Source organism: Urocitellus parryii, chromosome 3 (assembly GCF_045843805.1).
Source record: "Urocitellus parryii isolate mUroPar1 chromosome 3, mUroPar1.hap1, whole genome shotgun sequence".
NCBI lineage: Eukaryota > Metazoa > Chordata > Mammalia > Rodentia > Sciuridae > Urocitellus > Urocitellus parryii.
In genome coordinates, this window is record NC_135533.1 from 138,496,961 (window position 1) to 138,518,722 (window position 21,762).

At 51.9% G+C, this 21,762-nt stretch overlaps 1 protein-coding gene across 1 annotated transcript in view; it reads left to right on the forward strand.

Moving 5' to 3' along the window:
• Ksr2 (kinase suppressor of ras 2) overlaps nt 1-21,762 on the forward strand; it is a 340,405-nt gene that overhangs the window by 123,701 nt on the left and 194,942 nt on the right. The window contains exon 4 of the mRNA XM_026386144.2: nt 17,115-17,628. Coding sequence (XP_026241929.2) covers nt 17,115-17,628 — 514 coding nt within the window. The remainder of the gene's footprint in view (nt 1-17,114; nt 17,629-21,762) is intronic.

A 21,762-nucleotide genomic window follows, 5' to 3' on the forward strand; every position in this document is an offset into this window, starting at 1 on the left:
TGGCCTCTCGTCAGAGCCGGGGATGGAGTCGATATGCAGCTCCCTCCTGACACAAGGAGTCTGGGGAGCCCTACGATGCTGGGGGGCTGCCTGTTTTTGCTAAAGCCTGGAGGCTGGGAAGTGAGGGGAGGGACCCTGACGGACCCCCACCGGCTGGTTCCCAGGGGCCACACTAAGATCATTCCCACCCTGGGTCATCCTCCACAAAGCCCAGGAGGTCAGCGCTGTGTGGTTATCCCCATTTTACAGAGGAGAAAACGGAGGCTCGCGGAGGAGATGGGACTTGCTGGCTGTGCTAGGCAGGGGACAGACTCCCTGCTGGTGTCCCGGCTCCAACCCCCGGAGCCTGGGATTGCTTTTCCTTACACAGCACAGGGACTTTGCAGATGGGATGGAATGAGAGACCCCGAGATGGGGAGATGAGGTGGATCGCGGTGGGTGGGCCCAAGTCACCATGAGGATCCCTGTCAGGGAAGGAGGAGGCCGGCAGGTCTGAGTCCGAGAGACAGGGCGTTGGGGATGCTCGGCTGCTGGCTTGGGAGCTGCAGGAGGGACCAGGAGCCGGGGTCTGCAGGTGGCTTCTAGAAGCTGGAAGAGACAAGGAGAGGGATTCCTCCCTAGAATTCTAGAAGGAGTGCAGGTCTGTTGCCACCTTGATGTCAGCCCAGGAAGACCCATTTTGACCTCTGACCACTGCCAGAGCTTTGTGATGGTCAACAGGTATGGCGCTGAGCCACGAGGTTGGAGCTCACTTGTTACAGCAGCCACAGGAAACTCATACCCTTGCCTTTGGTTCTATGGCTGGGGTGGCTCGTTCACCACCCCCCGGTGCAAACCTGTCTGCTTCCTTCATGGTCACCTTTCTCCCAGGGTCTGCTTTCTGTGGTGAGACACCCTGACCACCTATAGTTCTTCAGCTCTGGGGCCTCTCAGGGATTCCAGGCCAGTCCCTGGTCTCTTGCCTCAGGTTTCCCCCCCCTCCCTACCTACTCCTGCTCCCTCCGGCAGAATCTGCTTTTCTCCACTGGAGTGGCTCCTGGGCCCGGCCTCCCCAGCTGCCCATGGCTCCTTTCCTCCAGTGACAAACACCCAGGCCTCTGTGACTCTGGGGTTCTGGACTTCACAGGGCCAGAGAGTCAGGACAAGTCCCTGTAGGAACCCAGCCCTGTCATTAGAAGCTCTCAGCAACGTTCCATGGGCTTGGGAATGGACAGGGGGCCTAGAGCCCGGCCACGGTGTCACGTTTTGTCTAACGATGACGACCACTGAGACCGCTTGTTTCTTCTTTTATTTTACTATATGCTGGCACGGGATGGCCTAGCGCCGTCGCCCAGCAGGTAGGGCTGATTCTCCCCAAGTTACAGATAAGAAAAGCGAGACCCCCACAACCCCTGGTCCACGGACGTGGTGTTCATCACAGCCAGCCAACTCCCACCTCTGCCCACGCCTCGCCCCTCGCCCTCCTGCCGGGAAGCTGGTGTCTCTCCCGCATCTTGGAGGCAAAAGTTGCTCTCCGGGAGCCAGAGCATCGGGAAGATTCCAGATCCCTCCTGAGAGTCTTGGTAGATCCACAACCTGGCCCTGACCCTGACCCTGCCCCCCGGCCTTCTGGACAGTCCAGCCCCTTCTGTCTGGCACACTGCGCTCTCCAGGCAAAGGCGGGTCCCTCTCCAGAAGGCTGAGTTGGTGTCCACAGAGAGAGTCCGGGATGACATCGCCAGGAGAGTGACATTGCTGCCCCGTCGGGCTTTATCTCAGTTTGCCAAAAAATCTAGAGTTTTTTTTTTTCTCCCAAACCCTGTGCCCACAGCTCCCGAGGTGTGCAGGAGAGAAACCCAGGTCTGGGGACACAGCACATTTCCTCCAGGGCATTTGTAACAGCGAGGGACGTCGAGGTGCTGCTTCTGCGAAGCCACCCCCGACGACCTGACGTGCCTAGGGGACATTTCTCTGACATCAGGAAGGAGCGCTGTCCCAGAGGCGATGTCCGGGAGAATCACAGGCCAGGAGTCGGCGGCTTGGCCGCTGCTTGGGGAAGCTGTGAGCTGAGGGTGTTCTCTGTCCCTGTCATTAGGTTGCCTTATCTGTCCCCCTCTGGGCTGCCTGCAGACAAGAGCCCTTGAATAAAACCCACCATCGCCAACTTGTGATGAGCAGGGGGTCGGTGCGTCTCCCCAGCCTACTTGAAACCACCGTGTGTGTGCAGGAGTGTGCACGCGTGTGCACTCACCCCTGTGGCGTGTGCTTGTGCCCCCGACGCAACCCAGCATTTGCCTTCAATTCCAAGGCACCCAGTTATTTTTAGGGATGACGCACCCCACATCAAAATAACTGGTTATTTTTATGATCGGGCGCATCCATCGCATTGTGACATCTCCCAGCTCTGGAGAAACAGCAGCCAACCAGCCGCGGGGACCGAGCAGGATGAGTCAGCCCCGGGACGGGCCAGGGGCAGGGGCCGAGGGGCCGGGAGGGGCTGCGCGGTGACTGAAGTGACGGGATTCCTAATAATAGCTGCCGTGGCTGAGCGCTGACCTGGGCCAGCCGGGCACCGGGCAGTGTGTGGGTCGGATGCGACTTCGGCTTTGCAAGAAGCCCCTGAGATGGGGCTCCCGTCACCCCTATTTTGCAGATGGGGCCACCGAGGCCCAAGCTAAGCACCTGCCCGGGCCTTGCACGGGGCCCAGCAGCCATCGGACGGCACAGCTGACCTGACTCCGACCTGACCTGCATCCTGTATGTGGGGAGCCAGGTCCCTCCCCTCTTCCAAGTGCCCCGTATTTATGAAGCCATCACCACATCAGCCTCTGAAGTGCTCTTGCTGCCATCATGCTGCCCGACCTCTTCCTCTAGTCCCACGGATCTTTCTAGAAATACCCCTCATCATGCAGTGAAAACTCCTGGGTCTTGTTTCCGTAGACCGTGGGTCCCAGTCACCCTGGGCCATTCGCCACCTTTCCCAGCATCTCATTCATTCCCTCACTCAGTGTTTGAGGGTCTGCACATCTATCTATTTTTTTTGCACCCCACGCAGCTCTAGGAGGGAGAACCGTGAAAAAGAGAGACCAGCTTCCTAGTTTGATGGACCTTACATTTCAGCTGCGGGAGGCACGCAATAATAAGAGCACAAATAGGAAATGACTCAGAGCTGTGAAGAAAAATAAAACTTTGATATAATCGGAAGTGACGGGGAGGCCAGGGGAGGTTTTCCTGGAGAAGCGACATGTTAGTTAGCTAAGGAACCGCGTGACGAGAAGCCAGCCCTTACAGGATCTGGGGGAAGAGCTTTCCAAATGGGGAACAGCAAGTGCAAAGGCCCTGAGGTGAGTCGTGTTTAAAGGAAAGAGGTTCAGCGTGGCAGGAGAACAGAGGATGAGGTCAGGGCAGAGAGGGATGAGGAGGGAGAGATGGGGGCTGTGCTCTGATTAGGGAGAGACAAACTGCAGGCATCAGGAAGGAATTTGGATGCTGAGAGTAATAGGGAGCCATTGAGGTTGACGGTAGGGATGGCAGATGGCATTCTCCTTGGGATAAACCCTTGTCCCTCCACCTTGGCCTGCAGGCCCTGCCCCTGCTCCTCTGCCTGACTCTCGGCCCCCCTGGCCCTGGCCCCTTATGTGTCCTCCAGTGGATCCCATTCTGTGGACATGTGGGGCTGGCCTGGTCACTTGTCCCCCTTCCTTTGCTAAAATGAACTCTCACTCATCCTCCAGGTCCCAGCTCCAATGACACTCCCAAAGGAAGCCCTTTCCCAATCCTCGTCCCTGGGGCACCTTGTCGTGACGCTCTGTGACATTGTAGCTGATCAAGGTGTGTTTCCTGTCTCTGGTCTAGAACTGCACCAGACACCTGTGTCCAGGACAAGGGTCCCGTGAGCTGCACGTGCATTAGCAAATGCTCTAGTGGCCGCCTGAAGACACCCGAGAACCCCAGCTGTCACTCATGTTTGTGAGACGTATAGGGCAAGACGGAGCGTTTTAGTCATCATTGTTAAGTGTCCCGTTTAGGGGCCTGAAATGCATCCCCAGTGTTAGGAACCGTCACCGCCCTCCATCTGCAGAGAATCGTCACCACAAACAGAAGCTCAGTGACCCCTGAGCCGTCTGAGCCCGCCTACTGGGTAGAACAGGTGACCCCTCTTGCATGCCTGTCTGGACATTTGCCTAGTCTCATGCCTTGGATACGTGCATCTGGCTTATTTCACTTCACATACTATTTTCAAAGTTCCTCCATTAAATTTAATTAGTTAATTAATTATTTTGGGGGGTGTAACAGGGATTGACCTCAGGGGCACCCCACCCCTGAGCCCCATCCCCAGCCCTATTTTGTATTTTATTTAGAGACAGGGTCTCACTGAGTTGCTTAGAGCCTCGCTGTGGCTGAGGCTGGCTTTGAACTGGCGATCCTCTTGCCTCAGCCTCCCGAGCCGCTGGGATCACAGGCGTATGCCACCGCACCTGGCTCCTCCGTTTTATAATGCGTATGGAAATTTTATTCTTTCCAAGGGGACTACTCATCAGTTGTTGGGATGGACCACACTTCTCTGCTGCTGCGGCTCCGGTTGCTCCCACCCTGGGCTGAGAGTGAGGCTGCTGTGGACCCTGGAGTCTGCTCCCGTCCCATCTCGGTCCCTCTGGGAATGTTCCCAGGAGTGGAGATTCTAGATCATGTGGTAATTCTATAATTAACTTTTCGAGGGACAATATTAACTTTTACATATCTTATTTAACCCAGCGTCTCCAAATGTTACCATTCCAACATGTAGCCAATATAAAAATTATAAACGAGCTTTATTACTTTTTTGTGCTACGTCTTCATAGGGTAGTGGGTGGACGTGAACTTGGTGTGCATGGAGAAGCCTAACAGAGCCATGTACCTCATACATCATCCAAATACGCATATATAAGTTCTGCCCGGGAGTGATAACAGAATTATTATTAAATAACCATAGCAACAAGTTACTTTATTTTCATGAATTCTCTAAGCCACCTGAAGAAGTGGGTTCTTTGATCATTCCCTTATTAGATGCACAAACAGAAGTTCAGAGAGGTTAAGCGGGTTGGCCCAGGATGCACAGCTAGTAAGTGGTGGAGCAGGGATTCAAACTCAGCTCAGAATCCATCTAGGTTCCACATCCTAGCGCGTAGTAAGGAGTTATCTTGGCAGATATCAAATCTAGATGTCTTGGAAAAGGCCCCTGGTGTCCATGAATTGAGCAATAGAGTGACAGAAAGTTCTGGAATTAGAAGAGTCTCAGAGCCTGGCTTCTTCTGCTTTGGGCATGGCTGTGGTATGTGCGGGAGCTGGACTGGGCCAAAAGGACCTCCTCAGAGGGTCCCCTGTGTCTCCCTCTCTAAGATGACCCTGGGGCAGCCTGTCTCTCCGTGGCAGCAGGATGAGGGCAGAGACTTGGCTCTTTCTCAGAAGATGCAGAGCCAGAGAAGTCAGGATCAAGATGCAGGCATCTCTTCATCCCCTTTCTGTGGTCACCATTCATTTCTCAAGATTTTAGCCATCTGCGGTGGTTCTGCTGTGAGTGGAATCTGGGCCATGGTGAGGTCTAGCACATCTGTCTTCTTGCCTGAATGCAAAAGGATTGGTAGAGGAGTCTCTACTTCATCTGCAGTTTTGCTTTCTGTGCTTTTAATTAGCTGTAGTAAAAATATATATATATATATCAAGTATAAAATTCCAGAAATAAACAATTTGTAAGTTTTAAATTAGGTCCTCTTTTGAACTATTCTGCCTGGAATACAAATCATCACTTTGTCCAGTGTATCCACCCTGTATATGTTACCTGCCCTTTCGTCACTTTGTCGCAACGTTGGTTATCCAATCAGCTGTCAAGGTGTCAGAGTGCTTGTGTTCAGGTAACCCTTATTTTACCTAATAATGGTCCCCAGATGCCTGAGCCGTGATGCTACTGGCAATTTGGACATGCCAACAAATGAATAAAAAAATAAATGCCGTGACTCCTTCCTTTAAGTGAGAAGGTGAAAGTGGAGTTCTCTAGTGCTGCGGGCGGCGAGCTCAGAGCCAATCAGCCAACCACATCCATTAAATAAGGTGTCTTTCAACAGAGACGCACAGGGAACAAGGTTGGGCATAGATCAGTGCCTGAAAATCTGTGACCAGAGCTTAGAGGAAACTGACGCTGTGCGCGTCCCAGGAGTAAAGATTCAGTATTTGCTAATTCAGTATTCCCAGTGAGTAATGAGATCTGATGCTATAACAAAACGAGTCCCCTGTTGGTATGGGCCAGGAGGGGGGAGAGAGAAAGAAGGTCGGTGGGGTGGTGGAGAACCTCCCCGAGGTAGTGAGAGGAGACAGATGTCCTCAGCTCTGTCACAAGCCCAAGCAGATCCCAGGAATGCCGAATTCAGTGCACCACAGCTTCCGATCTACCCCAAGTCCATGCCAGGCTGTTTGGGGCTGCTGGGCTCAGCACATTGACTCCAGGGGACCCATGGATCCAGCGCAGGTCCAGGTACCTCCAGCAACGTGGATATGCTTGGAATTGGTGTTGAAAATGAGGCCATGGGTGTTGCCCCCACCCTTCACCTCTTGGATGTGTACTTGCCTGGTGTGGGCGCCAGATGACACGGCCTCGACGTGTCAAAGACCCTAACTACAAGATCGGCGTGTTTTATTGCAGAGTTGCAACACTGGGTTGTTTTATTGCAGCGACCCTGAAGTAGCTTCTAACCGCGGTATTAACCAGGAAGGGTGACGGAGGTCCCCCACGGATGGCGGAGGTCCCCCACGGATGGCGGAAATCAGCTGCTGCTTCAGTCCAGGGGATGGAAACAGTCCAGTCACAGGCTTAGTTGTAAAAACACCGACCACAGTACGACAGTATTCACCTGCTGGAGGGAAAAGAGTGTGGGATCTGGAGTTGGGTGGACCTGGATTTTTCTAGATGGATGGACCTTGGGGACATTCCTCCAGCCTATGATGGAGCGGCCCATGTGGAAGACGGCCACTTCTGAGAAGTACACAGGTACCACGTGGCCCAGCAAGCCCACTTCTGGGGCACACCCTGAAGAAAACCGTGCAGTGTCTGCCCCCCTTTATGTGAAATCTCCAGAAGAGACCAATGCACAGAGACAGAGAGCAGGCTGGGGCAGGGGGAGATGGGAGGGCTGCTCGTGGGCACGTGGTTCTCCCGTGGGCACAGTGCCAAGGTTCTGGAACCCCATCGGGTGGTGGTCAACACACCGTGACCAGTGTCCTGCAGGCCCCCGATTCTGTGCTTTAAAAGGACTTATGTGAATTGCACCTGGATAAACGAATTTTACCAGAAGAGTTTCATTAAAACTGACAGCCACCCTGAAGTCAGTGACCGAAGAAGGTCAACGTCACCAGACTTCTGCTGGGTGATGAAATTGCAAATGTCTTAAAGAATAGGAGCTGAGAGGTAGTACGGGGCGGGAGCCCAATCCCCCTGTCCTGTCCCCTCCCCTAGATGACCTGCACAGGTTGAGGTGACTCATCTGTCTGGCTTCACTTGGGGACATCCTGGGGTGCAGACAGTGCCCAGTGGGACACCCAGTTTGGCCAGCGCCGAGTTCATGAACACCGTCTCCCAGGAAGATTCTTGCTGATGTTGAATGCCTTTAGCAACTTTATTTTCTTCACTTGTCTTTACTGGGTTCTTTTTGCAAAGACTCTGAGCTAGAACTTCAAAAATCCATCCTGGATTTCGGGTCTCACTCCTTCTGGGGTTGTGGCTAGAATGAGTGTCCTATGACCTCCCCACCCCACCCCACCCCCATCTATAAAGGGACTCAGCCTTTTGAGGGGCTTCCATTCAGATATCACGTCTCCTAAGAGGGTTCAGGGGGAAGCCTTGGCATGAAGGGGGCAGATATGGAGTGGGGTCCCCAATCCATTGCTGTTGGCCCCGTGACCTTGAATATCTCACTCTTGCCCCGAATCCTGCTCTCCTCACTGTAAAGTGGACACACGGGTGGGCTGTTCTCCACAGGGCCTGGTGAGGAGACCCTGGGGTGTTGCCCATGAAATATTTAGAGTGAGATTGGGCACCTGCTATGTGCTGGGTGAATAGTAAACTGTGATCAGTTTAATAACAGCCATGCATGGTGGCGCATGCCTGCAGCCTCAGCAAATCAGGAGGCTGAGACTGGAGGATCTCAAGTTCAAGGCCAGCCTCAGCAACTTAATGAGACCCTGTCTCAAAATCAAAAAAATTTTTTTTAAAAAGGGGCTGGGGAATTGTAGCTTAGTGGTGGTACATCTCTGGATTCACTCCCCAGTATGGCAGGGGAGAGGGGAAAGGAAAGAAAGTAATTATTAAGAGCAAATAAGAGGTCTTTCCTTTTAAAATTGTTATATTATAACACTTCTGAATATAATTACATTTTTTTTTTTTTGGTGCCAGGGATCGAACCCAGGAGTGCTTAACCACTGAGCCACATCCCCAGCCCCTTTGGTATTTTATTTAGAGATAAAAATAAAGTTGAGTTGCTTAGCGCCTTGCTGAGTTGCTGAGGCTGGTTTTGAATTCGCGATCCTCCTGCCTCAGCCTCCCAAGCCGCTGGGATGACAGGCATGAGCCACCACGCCAGGCTAATTACATTTTAAAATGATTTCATAATTATTATTACTGGTTGAGTATCCCTTATTTGAAGTGCTTGAGATCAGAAGTGTTCTTGGATTTCTGATCCTTTGTAGATTTTGGAATCGTTGCCTCTCTATTAACGAGATGCCTTTGAGATGAGCCCCAACGCTCCACGTGAAACTCATTCATGTTTCATGAGCTCCTTACACACCCAGCCTGAGAGTCATTTCATGGAATAGCCTTCGTGCTCCGGTGTATTCACTGCGGCCTGTCACATGAAGCCAGGGTGGAATTTTCCCCTGGAGGTGCCCATGGCCACAGTCAGAAAGCTTCAGAGTATTTTGGACTTTGGATCTGGGAGGAGGGATGCTGTGTCTCTGATCCCAACACTCACATTACGACCGTCGGCTTTACCTGTGACTTCAGGCCAGTTTTTCCAGAGTGTCTAAAAGTCCTGCTTCCTGAGACCTAAACTAGCAAGAGCTTTGAATTAGCTTTGAATAATTCCAGGACGCTACCAGCCATGGTGACTCTGGACCCTCTGTCTCCAAGGGGCTGGAGGGAGGGTGCACGTTCTGATGCCGCCTTTGAAGTTCAGGCGTGTTCCACTGCACACCGGTGCCGGTCTGTGCAAAAAATAAATAAATAAATTGGGAAGGGACAAAGGAGTCAGACACTTGCTTCAACTTTCCTAAATCACATTCTCCCTTGAAAGTGGCTTTTAGTTCCCCAAGTCCCTTATCAGAGAATGTCAAAGGGGGAAAAAATAAAATAAAACCCCTACACCTTGAAATGCCTTTAATCAATCTTCAGACTCTTTCATTTCTTAAAACCTATTCCCTTCTCCCCGCCTTTTGCAAGACTTGAAATAAAATGATTTTCCAGAAATGGATGACAAGACAGCAAAGGGGGACGATTAATAACCCCCGGAGCCCCTTGCTGCCACACCTCTCCTATTTAAAATGAAAAATTACCTCTTTTCCCTCAGACTTTATTAAAAAGAGGATCAGAAGGGAGTGGGGACGTGCTGATGGAGCACAGCCCATCAGCCGGGCGCCTCGGAGGCTCCGCAGAGAGGAGTCGGTCCCTGTCAATTGAGCGGCGGGCAATTTGGGTAATGAAATGAGACTTTCTGCCTCTTCATCCCTAAACTTCGGATTCTGAAATGCAGGGGAGGGGAAGGAGGGACGCTGCCAGGGGAAGGGAGTCGGGCTGAGATTTTCTTTCTTCTTTCTTGCCTTTCAGACTTTGAAAGGAACTTTAAGAAAGGTGGGGGTGGATTTAGTGCCTCCTTAAATTCAGTGGAGTGTGTGTGTGTGTGTCTGTCTGTCCGTCTGTCTGTCTTTGCAGAACTACAGGTGGTGGGGGCAGTGGGTCCCTGTTCATCCCGGTTCACTGAGCCCCAGCCCCAACCCCCACTATAATGATTTCTCAATCCGTGCTCAGCAAAGATGGCTGATTTCCCTGGGCAGGGCTGTATGAGTTCTCTACAGCTGCTGTAACAAAGCGGCCAAAGGCTCACTGGCCTACAGCAACAGGAGCTTATTTTCTCCCAGGTCTGGGGGCTCAAAGTGCAGAATCGAGGTGTCATCAGGGCTGTCCTCATTCCAAAGGCCCTGGGGGGCGTCTGGCCAAGGCCTCTCTGTCCCCAGTGTTGTGGGTGCTGGCCCTTCTCTGCATTCCGTGGCTGGCAGCTGCTTTCCGTGCCTGGGTCTCGCCATGCTCACACGGTCTTCTCCGAGTGTCCTCTTCTCTTCCTCTAAGGACACTCCCTGGGACTCAGGGAGCACCCTAGTCCTGTGCTAGCTCCTCTGAACTCGATTGCATTTGCAAAGATCCTGTTTACAGGTGGGCTAATTGGGGGCTAACTCTTGAAAGGATCTTTTTTGGAGACACAGTTTAAACCACAATAAGGCCCGGTGACTTTTGACACCAGGTCTTGCCTTCTGTGGTGGTGGGGGGGGTCGCACCAGGCGAGATGAGGCATAAGGCCTGGATGATCTTTGTGTATGGGATCTGCCCAAGACACAAGGCAAGGCACCTCGTACACTTATTAAATCTCAGCGGCATCGTGTGAAAGAGATGGGCTCACCTCTGTCTTACACCAACGTTTCTGTGTCGTTGCACCAGCACCAGACAGATGCCTTACTTGCCCGGTTTCATTGAATCTTCAGAACGATCCTGGGGGAAAGCTTTGTGGTCATCCCCATTTTATAGATGAGAAAATGGAGTCAGAGGGAGGAAAGTGGAAGGATAAGTCATACTGCAGAGGTTGGGGTTGTTCTGTGCACTTAAAGCTCCCACTTCCTCAATGCATATTCAGAAGGATGGATGCTTGCCCCTTCTGTTCAGTCAGCGAGTCTTCCAGACACAGAGGGAGCAAGGACCTCCTCTCCCCGCCCTGCAGGTGATTCAGGGTCCTGAGACATCTGCTGTGGAGATTCAGGATCAGACAGGGGAGGAGACGGAAGGTGAGGTGATTAAATCACGTCATATCTTTGGAAAAAAGAAAAATCTAAAATGAGGCTGACACTGTCTTGGATGGGCTCAGGAGATTTTGAAATTTCACGATCAATCCTCCCAGACTTGAAAAGTGATTTCTGCGGGGAGCATCCCACAATTTCTGGGGAGATGAGGCAGGCGAGGGTCAACCTCATCCCAGGCATCTTCGCCTGGGTGTCTTGGAGGAATCTCAGACTCAGCCTGTCTGACTGGGCCACCTCCTCGGGGCTCAGCTTCCTGCGTTTCCTGTGACTTTTTCCACCAGACACTATGGAGCCAGACCTGGGCTTCGTGTTGGGGTGAAGGGTGCAGAGCACACCCAAACTCCAGCTGTCCTTCCTCCCGGCTGTGTGGCCTTCAGCAGGCCACTTAACCTCTCTGTGTCTATAAAATAGAGTGATTTCTGTCCCTTTTGTAGAATGGTGGTGTGGGGCTGGAATTTCTCACATGTAAATAAATCACTTGGAACTTCAGTGTCAAGTTCACAGCAAGTTCTCAATAGGGTTGGCCATTCTTTCTGCTTCTCCCCTTTTATCCAGTCGGCTTCCTCTTTTGTTGCTTGCTGCCACACCCTAGCCCAGGTCCTCCTCACCCCCCAGATACTTCCAGGAGCCTCAGGCTGTGTTCTCCTGTCCTTCCTAGACCAGGGTCAGGACAGTTCCATGGTGCTCATCCGATCAAGTCCATCCCCTACACATGGAGAGTCCCGGGAGCAGTCAGGACAGTCGCCAACACCAGGGCTTCTGGGTTGTCCGTTATGACACAGGGACAGGAGGAGTGGCGGATGGATAGCCCTCCCCATTGCCCTCTGCACTCTGGGTCAGCACACTGGGCTTTAGGGGGGCTGATGGCAAAATCCAGGAGAGGGAGCCCCTCCATTGGGCTGTGTGACTTTTAAGCCACCGATGCTGGAAGCACCAGCCCTTCCTCTGCTGTGACCAGGGGCTGGTCGGTGACAGGCAGGACCTTGGCCTCTAGTGCTGACCCATTTCTCAGCTTTGGCCCATTGGGAGGTCCAGCCCTTCCCTCCAGGTGAGCTGGGATGTGGGGCCAGCCTGTAGCTGTAGCATGTGGCCTGGCCAAAACCTGGCTTCCACCCGTCCTTGTCCGTGTTGGGGGACGCCTGTCCCTCCCTAGGCAGGACCGAGGGCTGGGGCGGGAGCCTTGTGCTTGCAGGTGGATGACGTGGCAGATCGCAGCGCCCACCGTGCCCGTGGCCAGGTGCGACTGTTTCCAAGAGGCAGGCGGGTGGCCACCTCCCTGTTTGGGATGAAAGCTGCAGGGGATCAGTCACATTGACCCTTAACCTCTCAGCATCCTCTTCCCTCCCCTCCCCTCCTCTCCAGCCTCGATTTTCTTCTAACTAGCTCCAGCTTCACTGAATGACCCGCCATTCTCCAACCTGTCCCTCTCCTTCCTGCCTGACCCTCCGCTCCAGCTGGGCTCCCCTCCCCCGCACCCGCGTGCTGCTGCGCCTTCTCGGACACACACGGGGTCCGGGGTCGGGATGGCACTGATTGACTCTCTTTATCAAAGGGGAGTTCACTGAATATACAGTTGGCCATTTCAAAGTGAACCCATCTGTGACATTTAGTGCGCTCACAGTTTTACCTCGTTCCAAACATTCCCAGGGCTCCAAGGCCAGCCCCACCCACTGCGTCCAGCCCCCGGGGATCCCTCACCTGCCCCTGTCTCTGTGCATTGGCCACTTTTCCATATTCCCTGTAGATGGCATTATGTAACAGGTCACCCCCAGCCGGGCACCTTTCCCTGAGCGCGTCTCCCAGGTGCATGCAAGTTGGCCCCGGCTCAGCCTCATTCTTCCCACCCTTTGAATGGGCGTACCGCAGTCTGCATCCCCGCTCTTGGCTCTTCAGCCTTGGAATCCCTGCTCGTAGGTCTCTGGGCTCTGCCCCAGGGATTCCATTGCTCTGCAGTGAAAGCCTGTTTGCTTGTAGATCTTTCTGGTTGGACCCTGAGCCTCTTGAGAGCAGGGGAAGACAGATCCAGACCTCGCCGGGGGATGGAGAAGCTGTGTGGGCCTGAGTCTCTGTCCCGTCCCTGGCTCGAAGAGTTTATTAGCCTCACAGTGACAGGGCCACCACCGTGACCAGGGCTGGGCTAAGCACGTAGCTTGTGCTCTTCCATTTATTGTTATCATAGTCCCCAAGGTTTTGTCCCCTGCTTCTCAGGTGATAAAACCAAGATGCAGAGAGGGAAGGGGAGTGTCTGCGGTCCCCTAGCCAGGAAGTGGGGCTGGCCAGACTTGAAGCCCAAGTCACCCGAGTTCAGAGCTGGCTCTTGGTCACTGGGCTAAGGAGTGTGCATACCTAATGGGGAGCAGAGATGGCCTAGGGGGGCCTTAAGTAGAATGTACTGGCAAGCCTGGACGGGGGAAGCGGAGGGTCTTGGTGAGAACGAGCCCTTGTTCCAGCGTCCCTTCCCATTGATCTCTGTTGGTCCGTGTGGTTGCCCCTGTGTGCCCTGGTCATCAGGTGGCCGAGGTCCTGGGTTCAGATCCTGGCAGCCGGTTACCACGCTGCCGTGACCTTGGGCCTTTTTCGTCTCAGCATCTTTGTTGACCTCGGTATCCTTATCTCCAAAACGGAGCTCAGCTCAGCTTTGGCCCTTTGTACCCAGAGTTACAAAAAATTCAGATTAAAAAAAAAAAAGCCCTATTAAAATGGGAAGGGAGCAGACGATGACCCATGGATCTGTCTGGTGATTTTTATTTATTTATTTATTTTTCTTAAAGAAAGAGGCACAGAAAGCCGTCTGGGGAACTCGGCAGCCGGACAGGGACCGTGGCTGTGGAATGACATGGCCTTTTCTCGTTATATGAATTTGGGATTGTTTTTGGTGATGCAGATGTGATCACAGAGTGAGTTGTTTTAATTTAAATGGGGGCGGAGAGTCCGTGGCCATGAAAGTGCATTATAAATGGTCACGCGAGCTGTACGGGGGCTCCTGTGACGTTGTCCTAGCGATTGTCACCACTGCTGAGGGGCCCCGCTTTGGAATCTTTCCTGCTCCACATCTCCTCCGTTGGCCCATCCCGGAGACCCGAGGCCGTTCCCTTCCCAGGTCCTGTTCCTCCGTCCCCACCAGCCTGTCCCCCAACCCCTTCCTTACCCATTCTTTTAAAAAAAAATCATTGGCTTCATGATGCAGTTTTTTGATTGACACATCGTCATCGTACATGCGGTGTACACATAATGTGTCCTGATTAGAGCCGAGTATCCAGCACATCCATCGCCTTAAACATTTGCCATCTCTTCGTGCTGGGAACCTTCAAAATCCCCTCCACGAGCTCTTTTGAAGTATGCAATTAGTAGTTGTCAACCCGAGTTACCCGGCTGCGCTGCTGAGCCATGGAAAACCCTTCCTCCCGCTCGCGGCCCACCAGCCCCCACCTCCTCTCCTTCCTTCTTCTCCTTTCTTCTTCTCCAAGACCAACTTCTCCGCGTCTGTGAACGAGTGAGAACACCTGGTGTTTGTCCTCCAGAGATGCCCACTTCACGGTGGCTTTACTGCCACCATCAATTTCAGAGCCAACATCATTTGTTATGTTGTCCCTGCAAAACCCTCTTATGGGACCCCCTTCTCTGTGCAGTGACCCCAGTGATCTTTGAGAAATGAATCTAACTGGGTCATGGGTCATGCCTCCTCCAACTCCCCAGACTTCCCATGGGGCTCATGGAGGAGGGTGCCTTCGCCCCTGGCCTGGTGGGGCCTGTCTGTCACGGGTTCCTTCAGCCTTTTGTGGGGCCAGTAGTCACACTGTGGTCACACCCCGAGAAAACCACCTACTGAGACACATCCCCAGCCCTTTCTGTTTTATCTTTGAGACAGGGTCTCACTAGGTTGCTTACAGCCTCACTAAGTTGCTGAGGCTATCCTCAAACCCGAGATCCTCCTGCCTCAGCCTCCTGAGCTGCTGGGATTACAGGTCTGAACCACGGCACCCGGCGCTGATGTGGTTTTGAAGCCTGTACTTTGGTGCTCTCTGACCCTGATACGTTTATATCTCAGCGTGGAGGATGAAGAAAGGCTGTATATTTGCTGCCTGAGAGTCTGAATCTTTAGGACCAATTTGCAGGTGTACCGTCAATAGGGTAAATGAGTAAAAAATGTTCATCTGCTATTGATATGAGGGCTGGAAACCTCAATCTGTGTTCATTACAGTGGGATTCTTTTGAAAAGTCTCCATCCTTCTAATAAACCTTCAGAAGTCTTAAAACAACCACCACAACAGCAATCCTTCCTACCGCCAGGCCTTTGTACCCGCTGGTGTGCCTGCCCCTGCCTGCTGACATGGCCATTCCCTTCTTGTCCTGAAGATGCCACTTCGTTAGATGGCATTCCCAGAGTTCTGCTGGTGTAATCTCCCACCTCCATTTTTAATTTCTTTCTTTCTTTTTTTTGGTACCAGGGATTGAACTCAACCCCTGAGCCCCATCCCCAGCCCCATGTTATATTTTATTTAGAGACAGGGTCTTACGGAGTTGCTTAGTGCCTTGCTTTTGTGGAGGCTGGCTTTGAACGTGCCATCCTCCTGCCTCAGCCTCCTGAGTCACTGGGCTCCCAGGCTGTGCCACCACGCAGGGCCTCATTTTTAATTTCTTAATAGACTTTTTAAATTGAGAAACTGTTTAGACTCACCACAGTTGCTAGAAATAACAGAGGGATCCCTGATACACTTTGCTTAGTTTCTCTCAATGGTAACATTTTGTAAGACTCTAATGTAACTAGGATATTGATTTCCATGCAATCCACTGATCTTGTTCAGATTTCCTTAGTTTTACTTGCAATCTCTGTGTGTGTATTTTCTTCTAAGTAATCACTGGGTGGATTCAGGTATCCAGCCCCATAGTAGAAAACGCTGGGTTCTGCACATCTCTGTTGCTGCTTTTCCCACAACCGCATCCATTTCTTCCTATTCCCCATCCCTAACCCCTGGCAACTAGCAATCTACTCTGCTTCTAAAATGTTGTCATTTCAAAAATGCTATGTTAAGTGGTTAGGCAGTGTGGCGACCTTCTTGGATTAGCCTTTTTCATTTAGTTCAATCCTCAGGTTCCTTTTCATGGCTGAGTAATATTCCATGGTGTGTCTGGACCACAATTGGTTATCCATTCACTGTCACCATACTCGGTTTATTATATCATTCCTTTTATTTCTCTGCCAGAGCTATAACCCCATGAAACGCTCCAGTGAGCAGGTTTGTTGGTGTGTCCAATCTCTGCTTCTACAGAATAGAAGCCCTGGGGACCAGGGCTATGTCTTCCTGTCATGCCTTTTCCAAGCGTGGTACTTGGCATATCATCGGCATTTGGAGAATGTTTGTTGGACAGATGCTCAAATGAGCGCTCAGAAACATAGGTCCCAAGTGAGGGTGCATTGGGAAGAAAGCCATCAGGGAAGGACCAAGGGTGAGCTTTATTCATGTATCTCTGGCTGGGGTTAGGTGTTAAAATTGCCACTGAAGGTAAAGTTATCTTCAAAAATCCTTTCAGTTACCTTGACACTGTGGCTCAACAGGCAGGGATGAACTTATGTGCCTTTCTGGGCCTTTGAGCTAGGAACCCCGTTTTCCAGTTTCCCAGTTTCCCAGTCCTGGGAAACCGTGGAAGAGGAGGATATTGAACCGGGCGGTAAGATCAACAAGGGGGCTTCCTTCACTTCTTGGAGGGGGGCCAAGTGGGTTTGGTTGGATTTTGTAAATGTGCTTATGACGTAATAGGTGTATGACATAATGAGCACATCACACCCTATGCAGACGATATCACATATATATAATGTAATGTCCCTATTACGGAACACGCACACGATGTGATTTGCAAGGGCGTAACTTGCCTATGATGGAACTAGACATGGGAAGTGCACATGCTGTCGCGTGCGTGGCCCGCTGGCCCACGAGATGTAATGTGCATGTGAGGTGACGTGCATGTGACGTCATGGCGCATCCCCGGGAACTCACGGGCTTTCCCCTGGCTGACCCACGGTCTCTCTGCTCCTTTGTTCCACCCAGGAGGCAACCTTTCCAAGCAGGACTGGATCATCCAGTGGCCCACCCCAGAGACGGGCAAGGAGAACAATCCCGTGTGCCCTCCGGAGCCCGCCCCGTGGATCCGCACCCACCTCTCTCAGAGCCCCAGGGTCCAGTCCAAGTGTGTCCAACACTTGTGTCACACCAGCCCCACGCCAGGGGCCCCCGTGTACACCCACGTGGACAGGCTCACCGTGGACGCCTACCCAGGCCTGTGCCCGCCGCCGCCCCTGGAATCGGGCCACCGTTCCCTGCCCCCCTCACCCCGCCAGCGGCACGCAGTCCGCACCCCACCACGCACCCCGAATATCGTCACCACTGTGACCCCGCCAGGCACGCCGCCCATGAGGAGGAAGAACAAGCTGAAGCCCCCGGGGACGCCGCCGCCCTCCTCCCGAAAGCTGATCCACCTGATCCCGGGGTTCACGGCGCTGCACAGGAGCAAATCCCACGAGTTCCAGCTGGGTCACCGCGTGGACGAGGCGCACACGCCCAAGTGAGTGCAGCAGAGGGGCTGCATGGGCGGGGCCTGGGCTGCGTGGGCGGGGCCTGGGCTGTGTGGGCGGGGCCTGGGCTGCATGGGCGGGGCCTGGCTGCATGGGCGGGGCCTGGGCTGCAAGGGGCTGTCCGGTGGCCCCAAGACTTGGGTTTCCCAGCTCCAGCTGAATCAAAAGTGGCTTTTCACCGAGAGTTCCAGAAAGTGGAATTTTCTAGAATTGACTTTTTTTTTTAAATGCTATTAGTATTCTAGAGGCCTGGGGGCTAATTCTGACCTGTGGCCTGATTTTATAAATAAAGTGGATTGGAACACACCCCCACTTCATGCCTTCATGAATGGTCTGTGGCTGCTTCCGCCTAACAACTGCAGAGATAAATATGAGCCCCAGAGCAAACTGTTTCCCATCTGGCCCCCTCCGGGAGAAGTTTGCTGTCCCCTACAGAATCTAGTCCAGGGACACCCCTGGAAAACAGGGTGCCAGCCGAGTTATTTGCCTTACATTTTCTGGGTGCCGATGAACATTAGAAAGAAAGAAGTGATACTGATTTTCACACGTCACTTAACCAAATATGTCAGAATACTGTTTCAACATAGAATCCATGGAAAATACTATTACTGAGATAGTCTTCTTTTCTCTACGGGGGTCTTTGAAATTCAGTGGGAATTTGGCCCCTGAGGCTCATCTCAGTTGAGGGTGAAGGGAAGCCCAAGGCATTGCCTTGGCCACCGGGAGCCGGGGAGCTGCAAGCTGAAGAGGAGATTCAAGAATGAGCAGATGGCAGTGTAATTCACAGGTCTACAGATGCAGTATCATTCAGTCGTAGGAAGGAAATTCTAATGCCTGCCACAACCTGGGAGAACCTTGAAAACAGTCTGCTAAGTGCAAGAAGCTGGACATGAAGGTCCAATAGCGTGTAATTCACAGATATGAGGTCCCCAGAGTCCTCCTATCCTCAGACACAGAGGGAGTGCAGTGGTTGCCGGAAGCTGGCGGGAGGGCAGCTGGGAGCTTCTCTGTTATTTGATGGGTGCAGAGTTTCAGTTTGGGAGGAGGAGAAAGCTCTGGAGGTGCAGGTGGTGATGTTTGCACAGTGATGCGAATGTACTTCATGCCCCTGAAAAGGCACTTAAAAATGATTAAAATGGCAACTTTCATGTTATGTGTATTTTACGATTTAAAAAAGCAAAGAAAAAAGGGGTGAGGGAGCCTATCAGACAGTCCAGGATCCGTTGAGGCCCCGAGAGTAAGTACTTCTGCTTTGCAGGCCAGAGTCCCTGCAGTTGCTCAGCTCCGCTGTTGGAGAAGCCAAGGAGCCAGGAAGAGAGGCAGGCAAAGGGGCGGGGCTGTGTTCCAAGGAAACTTTCTTTATAAGAGCAGGTGCCTGGCCAATCTGGCCTACAGGCCGAATGGTCTAGAGAGTGGATCTTCCTTCTAAGGTGCTGGGAAGACCAAAAATCAATTTAAATGGAAGACTTACGTGACTTTAGCATGGTCATCCGAGCTGCCTGGGGGAACCTAAGGTGGAGACCTGGCACGCACGTTTGGAACCTCAGATTTTGGAGCAGAGGCCAGACACTTTTCTGATGGCAGTTGAGTTTGATCTTCTTGGTTTTATGGGGGCTGCTGAGGCCTTCAGGCCAGCAGGCTGGGGAGGGTCCCCTGAGGGCAGGGGGCGTGGCTAAGGGAAGGTTGTGGGGCGTCACCTGGCATCTGCCGATCCCTCTCTGCGCCTCCCTCACCCCTTCCCTGGGCGCATCACGAAGTTAGGTGGACCCTGGTCAGCCAGCAGAGCCGCTGGACCCATAATCTTTTAAATCTACAAGGTGGATTTTAAGCGCTGGTTCACCTTGTCTGAAAATGCTGAAGATCTCCCTCCCCAAAGTCTTACCCATTAGCGCGGCCATGCGTTTTGGAAATTATGCGTCAGGATTCAGGGTGGGAGCCCCGCCGTCGGGGTTCTTCTGTCCAGTGAGCAAGCTCAGCCCTTCACGGCCGGCAGCTCCAGGACCCACCTCTGGGGATGCTGAGGCTTATGGCAAGGAAGCCGCTCAGGGGAGGAACACAGGGGTCAGTTTGGTGAAGTGGATAGTGCCATGGAACCATCTGGCTTGGGACAGTGCCCCCAGGTTCACAGGGCACCAGGGCACCTGGCCTTTGGGTGTTTGGGGGTAAAAAAAAAACCCAAGAGAGGTGTTCACTGGGTTGAGTGGGACTGGTCCAGTTGGCATTTCCCTGCGTCTGAGCTGATCCTGGTTCTGGCGGGATGTAGCCTTGGGACCTTGGATTTGACCTTGCTGAGGCTCCGCTTTCTCGTCTGTGCACTGGAGGGTTGGGTACATTTATGTCTTTCAATCTGAGCTTCTGACCTATTAGTGGATGGTGGTGACCAGCCCTTAAAATATGAAACAGACTGGCCCAGAGTAGAGTACGTGGGATGCGTGGCGTGTGAAAGGTGTTAGTGTTGTTTTGTGAAGTTGTTCAAATCATCTACCAAATATAGGACTCTGTGGGTGGAGCTGTCTTTCATTCAGTCTGGTTTCTTCTCTCCTTCTGCCCCAGGGGCTTGCTGCCCAGTGTGGTGCTAGCCCCTGACTCTCAGCCACCTTTGTTTCAGAAGGCACAGGTCTCTCCCAACAGTACCCCTTGTCTTTCAAAACTGTTGGTTCCTGTGAGTTTCCGAGCACCCAGTGCCCAGGGAGGTCCTGGGTTGGAGGGAGCCTGGGTGTAGATCTTCTGTGGCTGGCGCTCTCTGGAACACCACGGTGGCGTTTATCAGATGGTCTGGTTGAGTTTCATTGAGGTCTCCAGGAACCCCACAAGGGCGTTCTCAGTGAGCAGAGCAAGAAAACCAGAAAACATTGGCAGCATCCTGAAGCCGGTCTCCCTGGGAGCCTGGCTGCCCAGGTGTGTTGGCAGACGAGCCGCAGCAGTGGTCTTAATCCAAACAGTTCTCAAAGACCAGCTTGCTTTCTTCTGTTCCTTTTCTTTCTTTCTTTCTTTCTTTTTTTTTTTTTGGCATTTGAGTTTCAGTCTGTGGTTTTACACTCCCCTGGCACTACTAACACACACACACACACACACACACACACACACACACAGAGCTTTATTTATTTTTTTCTAGTGACAGTAATACCTCCTTATGGAAGTTTAAACAACTTAGGAAATATTATCAGGGAAATGGAAGGTTTCTATTGCGTTTCTCGTTTTCTGTGCCTGTATCCAGCATGCACATAGAGCATGCATTTCCAAAAGGTGAAATCACCCCTTCCAGGGGCAAAAATTGGTTCTTGGGGGAGGCAGAAGATCCGGATGTTACTGTAGTTTGTGGTCCCCTGAAGAGCTGGAGGTCAGATAGAGTTGATCTGTGTCATTACATTTAAAACATACTTTTATTTACTTAGTCTTTTATTAATTAGTATCATTTTATTCATACCTATCTATTTATAGGGTACAGTGTGAAAATTCAGTGCATTATACAACATGTTATGATCAAATCTGGGTAGTTAGTATTTCCAGCTTTTCAGATATTTGTTTTTCTACTTTTAATCGACACATGATAATTGTGCATACTTGCAATAATCAAGATATGGAATCAAACTAGATGCCCACCAGCAAATGACTTGATAGAGAAAATGTGGTATGTCTATATAAAATAGAATATTATCCAGCCATTAAAAAGAATGCTACTTATCATTTTTAGCAAAATGTGGCATTAAAATTTCACTGGGGGTCGGAGATTGAGATTAGGACAGAAAAAAAAATCTGTTTTAAAAGGGACCTAAAGGGATCCTAATGAAACACCAATATAGATCTTTGAATAGAATCCTAGAGACCCAGTTAGATATAGACACGGGGACCTTCCAAGAATCTCCAACATTTCTGCCCGATAGTCGACGTTCTTTGATTTCACTCTGGCTGGTGGCCACCTGATCTGAGAAGACCACCACCGCATCTTTACAATTAGCTCTTTCAAAAATGAAGAGAGAGCCATCGCAAAGATTCTGGCCACCTTGACCCTCATCCTAAGGACCCCAGCCATGGCTGCATTGCCAGATGACAAAGCCCTGAGCAGTTCTTACTGTGCAATGATGTGCAGGTCTTCACATTCCTCCCTCTGCCTGTGAGACAAG